Below are 10942 nucleotides of genomic sequence, written 5' to 3'. Positions count from 1 at the left end.
CGCTGAGGAGCCTATGCCCCAGGCAGAAGGCGAGAGCTGCCCCTGCAGGTGCCGAGGTCATGGTCCAAGGGACCCCGCAGAGGCGAAGGTCCAGCTCCAGGCGAGAGTGGAGATAGCGCCCTTCTAGGCTCGCCCTCAGCCGCCGGGACCAGCAGCAGCAGCAGCAGCAGCGGGACTGGCGTGCCAAGCGGGTCTGGCACCACAGTAACTGCGCCGGCTCCGGCTCCTTTCCACCTCTCTGCCCGCTGCCCGCCTTTGGGGCGTTTGGTCCGTGCCTACACCCGCACTCACGCACAAGCGAGGGAGCCTGGGCGAGCATCATGGCGACGCTAATTCGCAGCAAGATCTCCAATGTGGCCACCTCGGTTTCCAACAAGTCCCAGGCGAAGGTCAGCGGCATCTTTGCCCGCATGGGCTTCCAGGCGGCGACCGACGAAGAAGCGGTGGGGTTTGTTCACTGCGATGACTTGGACTACGAGCACCGGCAGGGACTGCAGATGGACATCCTGAAATCCGAGGGCAGCGAGGAAGGAGGAGAGCCGCCCTTGGAAGGAGATATCCACTACCAGAGGGACGGCACGGGGCCCCTGCCCCCGTCCGCTTCCAAGGACGAAGGCGTGTGCTCCGAGCTGTCCACTCAAGGGAAGCCCAAGATCACTGCCTGGGAAGCCGGCTGGAATGTCACCAACGCTATCCAGGTAACCTTCAGAGCTCCGTTTCCCTTTTCCGTTGGGTGAAATCCTGAGTTACTTGGGACTTTCCTTGGCCTTGGTTTCCAGTGGAGCCAGGGAGTCCAGACTGTTTAAGGGACTGCAGCAGTTCGTTCATCTAGAGCAGGGTTCGTGATGTCCGGCCACCTTGGATTATAGCATCTTAGAAGCAGAAGGCGTCCCCAGAGGGACATCTTATCCAACCCACTGCCCAACGATGTAAAGGGCTGCCTACCCATTTTCAAGTAACTGCACATTCAAGAAATACTTATGTAAAACCATTTTCTAATTCACGTTAAAAACACAAATCAACACATTCTAGGTGTTGTTGCACTTGCTCCCTCCCCCCATCTTTGTCTCCTCCCCCAAATTCAGCCCAGCTTTATCTCTGATGTGGCACTTTTAATCTGTGTTAATGATGACGGGATGGCAATTTAAAAATATCAGTTGTACTGTGCATTCTAAATTTGCATTAGTTAGTCCTTCCAGTTTTATCTGTATTTATTCCTGAATTCTTTATATGTTCAAGGCAGCATATGGTCCAAATGGGACAGCCATTCTCCCCTAGTTGTTTTATATTATTCCCGCTTCAGATAGAGGCATTTGCAAAATTTGGAAAGAGTGAAGCAAGCCCCTCCCCCTGGCCTTTTTTTTTTCTATTGTATATAAAGAATTTGGGGCTTTAATCTGCAAAAGCTGAATGTGTAATCGTTCATCTTAAATTTTGTTGATATTGTTGTTTGCAACAGTAATAGGATGCAACATAACACAGTTACATCCAGAAAAGATTTAGTCCTTTTCATTTTCAATCCAACATTGTTCAGATCTGAAAGAAAGAAAATAATATTGATCAGGAGATGAACTTTTAGGAAGATGAGTAGCATTTCTATATTTGAAATCAATTTTCATTCAGTAGTGAAGATCTGAAAGCAAATTTCCACAAGATTTCTGTTGCTTTCCTCCCGCCCCAATTACTGTCCACTGATTAATATCTAACTTAAATAAGCAAACAAACAGAACTCCCAATATTACTTTCACTAATTAGCATTTTTGGTGGTATTTCTAGCAATAATTATAAACTTCTAACTTTCTGCAAAAATAATGTCTGTATAGCTGCAATGGGTATAGTTTGAAAATCTGTCCCTATTTATCTGGAAATAAGCTGAAGTGAACTCAGTGAGACCTACTTCTTAGCAGACATGCATAGGATTGTTTTACAAAACAATTTAGTCTGTGCATTCAGTTCAGGTCCTTTGACCGAATTGGTTTGATATGATAAAAATGGCTTCTATCCCAGTAAACAGCAATGACGTTTACAGGTTGATTTATAGCAATCTGATGATCAAACTTCATTTCTTTTATCTGATGCTGCATCACAGACATTACAAGTTAAAACCAAAATAAGTCATAGTAATTTTAATAAGTGAGTTTACAATTATTGTCTAGAGTGATTAATACCTATTCAAAGAGATGCATTACTCAAGGAAGCATGGCTGGTCCCGATACTATTTTCTTTTAGAAAGCTTTTGAGGAGATGTCTGTTCTCCCAGACATTTGTAGGATAATCCAGAACCAAACTATCTTTGTTTGTTACATTGCTTTTTTTTAAAAAGTGCTTTAATTTTTACATTTATAGTTTTAAAGGTATTGGTTTTACTATAATGGTTTTATTTATTTGTTATTTTTAAATTGCTCTGGATTCCTTCAGAAAAGTGACATGGAAAAATGTTTGTAGTTTTAAAATGTATTCATTTTGAGTTTTCAGCTGATTTTTTTTTTTAAAGAAAACCAAACCAATTGTTTAAATGACAGAGGGTCTTCCCCTTTTTTCCTAGCTGCCTAAGAATTTATGGATGTAATATTTTTAAGAGCCTTTCTATTCAGGAAAATGAAGTCTATCCTTGCCTGTTTCTAAAAGTTTTAATTTTTACATGGGATAAAAAAAGCAAGTTCTTACTATTTCCATTTGTATATTTTCTGGGAGAGTAAATGCTCACTTGCAAATAAATCTGAGCGATACAATATCCATTTTCTGTCTTTCTAGGGGATGTTTGTTCTTGGCCTGCCCTATGCTATCCTTCATGGTGGATACCTAGGACTCTTTTTAATCATTTTTGCAGCAGTAGTTTGCTGCTACACTGGGAAAATCCTCATTGCCTGCCTCTATGAAGAGAATGAAGATGGAGAGATAGTCAGGGTGAGAGACTCCTATGTGGATATTGCAAATGCTTGCTGCACTCCCAGGTTTCCCACTCTTGGAGGCAGGATTGTAAACGTGGCACAGATCATAGAATTGGTCATGACCTGCATCCTGTATGTGGTGGTCAGTGGTAACCTGATGTACAACAGCTTCCCAAACTTGCCAGTCTCCCAGAAATCATGGTCCATCATTGCGACAGCAGTGCTCCTGCCTTGTGCTTTCTTGAAGAACCTCAAAGCTGTTTCCAAATTCAGTTTACTCTGCACCTTGGCCCATTTTGTGATAAACATTTTAGTGATTGCCTATTGCCTCTCCAGAGCCCGGGATTGGGCATGGGATAAAGTCAAGTTTTACATTGATGTGAAGAAGTTCCCCATCTCAATTGGCATCATTGTCTTCAGCTACACCTCTCAGATCTTTCTGCCTTCCTTGGAAGGGAACATGCAGAATCCTAAGGAGTTCCATTGCATGATGAACTGGACTCACATAGCTGCTTGCATTCTGAAGGGACTCTTTGCCTTGGTAGCCTACCTGACTTGGGCTGATGATACAAAAGAAGTAATTACAGACAACTTGCCATCCACCATTAGGGCTGTCGTTAATATTTTCTTGGTAGCCAAGGCTTTGCTCTCCTATCCTCTGCCTTTCTTTGCAGCTGTGGAGGTCCTGGAGAGATCCCTCTTCCAAGATGGAAACAGGGCCTTCTTCCCTAATTGCTATGGGGGTGATGGGAGGCTCAAATCCTGGGGACTCACCCTCAGGTGTGCTCTTGTGGTGTTCACATTGCTGATGGCCATTTATGTCCCACATTTTGCCCTCCTGATGGGCCTCACAGGAAGTCTCACAGGGGCTGGCCTCTGTTTCCTCCTTCCCAGCCTTTTCCACCTGAAGCTATTGTGGAGGAAACTCTTGTGGCACCATGTCTTCTTTGATGTGGCCATTTTTGTAATAGGTGGTATATGCAGTGTGTCAGGTTTCATCCACTCTTTAGAAGGCCTCATTGAGGCATTTAGAACCAATTCAGAAGACTAAAAGATGGGCTAAGTTGGTTGCATTGGAGGGAGGAGATCAAAGAATCACATTTACATAGCCAAAAGATTATGCATCCCCATAAAGGAGAAATGTTGTTATTTTAGTGAAGTACATCCAACAAACATAAGCAAGTTTCCAGATCAGATGCTTACCCAACAGACTTTTTAAATAAATGAAGAAACCCTATATATTTTGTATTATTTAGATATTATCAGAGAGAAAATATTTGGAATATTTCCCTGTCCTCTTCATAATCTACACATGTTTAATCTTTATAAAGAAAGTAAAATCCTCTATTTGGAAATAGGGAGTGATTTCATGGTAGTATTTTTGCAAGTTTTATGGAACTCAGCATTGTTTAAAAATAATATAACTGTCCATCCAGTTGCTTGGGATCATTATGCTGGATCACTGGAGTACCTGTACAGCTTAATGCTAAATTGTATGAGGAACAAATTGAAACGGCTCTGATGACCATCCACGAGCCTAGCAAACTGTAGTGTTTACAACTGTATATTAAAGCAATCTGTAAGAACTGCTTAACACTTCCATATCAGCTCACATCCAGTACCAGCATGTCCCATTTCGAGTAAAGATCTGCAGCTGATTTGCAGCTGAGATCAGAGACTTAATGTCAGTTATGGATTGAGTTATTTTTATTTCTATTCTTAAAAAAAAGGAATAAAATTGTTGGATTTGACAGCTATTATGGATATGAAACAAATCATATACAAGAAAACATTTCTGTACAACTACCAGGTTTGTGGAGCTGTTTCAAATGTATGTGTGGTGTAACTGTGGTAAATACAATGACAAATGTATATCAGAAAATTTATCTTTAACATAGAATGTGATTCATCAATATATCAAACAATAAAGAGAAACCATAAGAATTATGGCTGGTATGGTTTGTTCTAGGAATACCTTGATAGTATGTTCAAAGCATTTCATCTCCTATAGATATTTATGTGGAATTAAACTCCATTGACTCAGCACGTCTTTCTTCTTTGTAGCCACCTCTTTTTCCATTGCAGGGTAAGTCAGTATTATTTTTGCAGACACAAGATGAAGATTAAGAATCAGAGGCTCATCATATGATGCATATAACACATACGGTGAATTCATATAATGTACCAACTTTGAATGGATGATTTCTTGGCTCACAAGTATTATAGTTCAATGCATATTTATTGAGAACTAAATACCCAAGATTTCAGTGGAATTTTCTCCCTGATTAAGTACTGGATTATGAGCTTACTTTCTAACTCTGTTTAGGACATGTGTTATTCAGCCGAAACACAATACAGTATTCTATCAGAACTGTGATGGAAGTTACTTACCAATAATATTGCTAAGTTTTTGTCTCTTGGCTATTCATTTATTGCATAGTACTATTCAAAATATATTTGAGATGCTATATTTATTCTTTGGAAAACATTTAGCATGGATTACACTATATAATTTTTTTCTTCTCTCTTATTTTGATTTTAAAAAGCTGTCAGAACTTGGATTATAATAATTTCTATCTACTTAATGAATCTATCTATCTATCTATCTATCTATCTATCTATCTATCTACCTACCTACCTACCTACCTACCAACCATTTATTTGGTTACTTATGTTCTCTTCTTTATCTCTTTCATTTCAGTTTATTTGGTCTTTGGGAATTCCTGCAATTGTTTGGTTGAATGTATTTCTGGGTATTCAGTTTCTCAGTTCATGATTGACTCTCACTATTAAGTCTTTTCAGTCTGTAAACTATTTTTAATGTTTTGAATATTATTTCTTGCAACAAGATGTACTCTGATGAGTATTCTTATTTTAGAGAAGGGAAGATAAAACTGAGAGGGACTTATTCAATAATTGCTGTGAAGGGAACAGGAATAACAACAGAATCCTTGGGTCTACCTGATGTAAGAATTATCTGGTACTCCTCTTTCTGGACTATATTTTTTCAGAGTACAGGAAAGGCCTTCATAGTAATGGATTGCCTCCTTTATAAAGGCATTTTCTCTGTCTATTGTAATCTGCCATGAAAGGCTGAAGACTGAAGAACTTTGCCTCTCTCCTAACAATCTTAAACCCTAAACATGGATTTTAAAAAAGCATGCAAGAAGGATTCATAATGCCTGCGCAATCCTCTCAGTGCCATGCCAGTTGATAATTGTAAATCAGGAACCTCCTTCTCCAGCTTGACCCTGCCATCTTGTGTAGCCTTCTAGGGAAGATCTGCTGATCCCTTACCAGGAAGTAAGAGGCGGGTGAACCAGGAGGTAAGACTTCCTCATGGCAGCTCTCACCTTATGAAATACATTGCTCAAAAGGCAATGAAAACTGTACTTGAGAAAGGGGCATTGACTTCTGAGCATTTTTCTTTGAGGATCTGTTAGTCATGTCTTTTAAGTTATGGGTTTTTGTTTGCTTTAGGATGAGGGATTCATGGCACAGTTTATTGTTATTTATTGCTTGTACACCACCCTGAGTCTTATGAAAGGGCAATATAAAAATTGGGTACTACAGTTCCTAAATCAATACTCTATCTTTGCAATGGGTCTGAATAATGCAAAATTGAAATGACATGGAAGAAAAATTGTTCTTCGGATGTTTTCATTGAGGTTTAATTTCAGTTTAATTCTTTTCATGACAATCTTTTCGTGAAAATGTTTTATTTATTTATTTAAACTGAGTTATAACCTTTTTTGAACTGTTGAAGTAGTGAAAGACACCAGTGGATTTTTGCAAATAAGATGCTATTTAAACTAATTAAATTACTGGGCTTATTTGGAGATTACAGGCATGCTAAAATTGCCCAACCCTCATCTTTGAATAAAATTGTTGTTCAGTTCTACTATTATATGTTGCTTGTGAGCTTTTGGGTATTGTTCCAGAGTTCCTTGAAGGACAGATGGCATAAAAAAAAGAGAAAGAATACCATTTAACAAAATGTGAATAATTAAATTTCAGAGTACTGATAATATGCTATCCTATCCACTACAGTAGAAAATATAGTATTTACATTTACAGAAGGAAGATAACTTGTTCTCAAATTAAGCATATTGAAACTGTGATCATAGTCCTGAGATAGGGCACCTTTGACAAACATATTAAACAACAACAACAACAGTGGGATGTAATTTACAGAAACATATACTGGATTGGTCAACAAAGGCTGCACTAGGTGTCCTATTTCCTGGACATCTGGTGACAAGTGGGCTACAGGACTCAGGATTGTTGGCTAAGCAACCAGGGCCAGCAACTGCAGGACTACTGGAAGAAAAATGGTTTACCCGTTGCAAATATATGAAGACTGAAAACAAAGAAATAATGATCTGCTATTACACATCAAGTCTAATGAGAAGAGGATATCTGAAAAGAGTGTATCAGTTCTGGAAAGAACAACATCCAGAATCAGAAATAACAGAACAGAGGTTAGCAGATCAACATCAATTTATAATATGAAATAAAGTTTTCACAGAAGTAGAACTGGAAGAACTACAAAGGTCTACCCAGGGTAAAGAAACCGAAGCCTTGCCAGAAGTAGCTCAGAGTAGAAGCAAACCAGGGGGAGTCAGCAGTAGAGGAAGCCAGCATAGCTACTGAATCGTTTTCATTCCCAAAGCAGGCACCCTCTCCTCTGCCTTCTCCTCAGAAAGAACAAAGCCCTCTAACTAAAAAAGAGGAATTAAAACAAAGAATAACTGAGCATCTAGAACAGCACAGAAACAACAGAATAAGGTACCTGCATTGAAGCTTGTTACAAAGAAACAGCTAGCACAAGTATTAAACAATGCAATACTGTAATATCAAATGTAAGCACCAGCTCACTGCAAGAAACAAACCAATTAATGTACAGCATGGCTGAAGCTATAACAGAATACCTTGGATGCAAAATCACCCAAAAAGCCAAACCACCAAAATGGTAGATTAGGTTGGAAAATAAGATTAACGTGCTAAGATCAGATGCAAGCAAGCTAGAATAGATGAACGAAAAGAAGCTGAAGAATAAGAAGACCAAAGAATACCTGATCAAGAAATATCACCTAGAAACAAGAAGATCAAAGAACCACTGGAAATAATAAAGCAGGAAATAACAGCCATAGCCAATATCAGCAGATACGAAGCTCGAATCGTACAATATAGGCAATTTCCAATTTCAGTCAAACCAGAAACATTTCTACCAATCTCTCAATGGAGAGATTGCAATGAACCACTCAATATTTGACAAAGAAGAAACAGTGCAGTTCTAGGCACAGTTATGGGACAACAAAGAAATACAACAAGAATGTAGCTTGGATAAAGGAGGTGGATAAGAATAAAAAAATAAGCTGAAATGAAAGAACTTGTAATAACAGCAAAAACAGTGGAGAAAAGGGTAAGGAAGATCAAGAATTGGTCAGCACCAGGTGAAATGAACCGCATAGTTTTTGGCTGAAACATCTGACTACTCTGCACCCACTCATTACCAAGCAGTCTAATAACATATTGCAAGGAGGTGAAATTGAAGATTGGTTAACATCTGGCAACACCTACCTAATAATGAAAGATCCAGCAAAAGGGGAAACACCAGGCAACTACAGGCCAATTACCTGCTTACCAACAACTTTTAAATTGCTAACTGGTGTGGCAGCTGATGCAATCCAATAGCTTTTAGTTGAAAACAAGCTCTTTCCACCTGAGCAGAAAGGAAACTGCCCAGACAACAGAGGAACAAAAGATCAGCTCCTAATTGGCGAGACAATTTTGGAAAACTGTAAGAGAAGGAAAACCAACTTGAATGTAGCTTGGATTGATTACAAGAAGCCATTTGACTCCCTGCCACTTGATTGGATAATCAAGTGCCTAGAAATAACAGGAGTCAGTAGAAACATCAGAAGCTTTGTGCAAAGATCAATGGAAGACACAGTTGCTGGTCAGTGGTGATAGACTAGGAGAGGTTAATATCAAGAGAGGAATCTTTCAAGAAGACTATCACCACTACTGTTTGTCATTGCATTGATTCCTCTGCCAACAATACTGAACAAGTCAGGCCATAGCTACCAAACATCAAAAACATCTGTCAAGCTATCCCACCTCCTTTACATGGACGATCTGAAGCTGTATGGAAAAAACAACATCTGAAATAGAATCACTACTCAACACTGTCCAAATATACAGCCAAGATATTGCAAAGGAGTTTGGACTGGACAAATGTGCCACCCTTACCATCAAAAAGGGAAAAACAGTGAAAACTGAAGGAAACAAGGTGCCCTATGGAAATAACATCAAGAGTCTGGATGAAGAAGATCACTACAAATACCTGGGAATCCTTCAAGCCAATAACATCAAGTGCACTGAAGTCAACAAGAGGGCTAGTAGTGAATACAGCAGAAGAGTGAAGAAGATCTTAAAGTCCAAACTCAGTGGAGGAAATACCATCAAGGCAATTAACACCTGGACAATTCCAGTAATTAGATACACAGCTGGAATAGTGGACTGGACTCAAGCAGAACTAGAAGACCTGGATAGCAAGACCAGAAAAATAATGCAATGAATCATGCCCTCTATCCACAGAATGACTTACCAAGGAGCATAGGTAGGTGTGGAATGTTGCAGGTACACCAGACAGTTGAAGAAGAAAAAAGAGCATTGGAAGAATATCTGAAGGACAATAAAGAAGTTGCACTGAAGCTAGTACACCATGAAGGCTTACTGAATACTGAAGAGACCAAACCGGCCTACAAGAAAGACCAAATGAAGAATAGAAAAGAGACATGGCAAGGCAAAGTATTACATGGGCAGTACACACACACACACACACACACACACAAACTAGCAGGCAAAGTAGATAAAAATGAGACCTGGCAATGGCTAAGAGCAGGAAAGTTGAAGAAAGAGACAGAGGGGCTAATTCTGGCTGCACAAGACCAAGCCTTAAGAACAAATGCATACAAAGCCAGAATCGAGAAGACAGCAACAGATAGCAAATGCCGCCTCTGCAAAGAAGCTGAAGAAACAGTGGACCACCTAGTCAGCTGCTGCAAGAAAATCACACAAACTGACTACAAACAACAGCATGGCAAAGTAGCAACAATGGTGCATTGGGATATCTGCAGAAAATATCATTTGCCTGCAAGCAAGAACTGGTGGGACCACAAAACAGACAAAGTAATCGAAAATGAAGAAGCTAAAGTGTTCTAGGACTTTAGAATTCAAACAGACAAGCCCCTGCCCCACAACACCCAGACTTAACAGTTGTTGACAAGAAGGACAAAAAAGTCTGGCTAGTGGACATTGCAGTACCTAGAGACAGCAGAATAGAAGAGAAAGAACTGGAGAAGATCACAAGATACAAAGACCTGCAAATAGAAATAGAACGACTGTGGCAAAAAAAAAAGAAAAAAGAGAAGAGAAGAGAAGAGAAAAGAAAAGATAGTACCAATAGTAATAGGCACCTTGGGTGCAATCCCAAAACATCTGGAGCACCACTTGAAGACCATCAGCATTGACAAAATCACCATCAGTCAACTGCAAAAGGCAGCTTTACTTGGAGCAGCTTATATCCTGGGATGATTCCTTTAACACCATCAAACAACATCTGCCTATCCCAGTCCTCGGGAAGGACTCGATAGGTGGATAAAAATGCCAAATCCAGTCTAGACATCTGGCTGACTGTGCGAACAACACCAAGAATAACAACGTTTTTCTTAAGAGTTCTATGGTTCTTTATTTTTTCTTGCTAAATTCTGCCTTTATTCATATTTGGAATTTCAAATAGTGCCTCCTAGTGGGCGTTTAAGAATTGTTTCCCTAAAACTCATTCGAGAATGTCCAATATTTTTGCAATCTTGCTGAATGGAATATTGTTGAAATAAAAAGCCCTTTCAGACAATGTTCCACAAAAATGCCTTCCTAATATCTGTAATAGGTGTGCAAGATTTTTTTAAAAAAACCTTTTACTTTTTTGAAACAATGGAAACAATCCATTTCAAAGGGAACAAGAAACACTAATTCTTGTATTA

The 10942-nt window shown here is 39.4% G+C and overlaps 1 protein-coding gene across 1 annotated transcript; it reads left to right on the top strand.

The window, feature by feature from the left end:
* Positions 1-320: 320 nt before the first annotated feature.
* SLC32A1 (solute carrier family 32 member 1) lies at positions 321-3942 on the top strand. Its single transcript, XM_007435616.1, has 2 exons — positions 321-698; positions 2755-3942. The coding sequence occupies exons 1-2, from the start codon at positions 321-323 to the stop codon at positions 3940-3942; spliced, it is 1566 nt and encodes a 521-aa protein (XP_007435678.1).
* The last annotated feature ends 7000 nt before the right edge of the window (positions 3943-10942 follow it).

Source organism: Python bivittatus, unplaced genomic scaffold, assembly GCF_059951505.1.
Source record: "Python bivittatus isolate LINGU-HERP-01145 unplaced genomic scaffold, Pbiv_v1 ctg000700_np1212, whole genome shotgun sequence".
Lineage (NCBI taxonomy): Eukaryota > Metazoa > Chordata > Lepidosauria > Squamata > Pythonidae > Python > Python bivittatus.
This window is presented reverse-complemented; position numbering and strand designations above follow the sequence as displayed.

Coding starts and splice junctions, on each gene's coding strand:
- SLC32A1 (XM_007435616.1), top strand. CDS start 321: ATGGCGACGCTAATTCGCAGCAAGATCTCCAATGTGGCCACCTCGGTT. Junction 699..2,754: donor ATGTCACCAACGCTATCCAG/GTAACCTTCAGA, acceptor CTGTCTTTCTAG/GGGATGTTTGTTCTTGGCCT.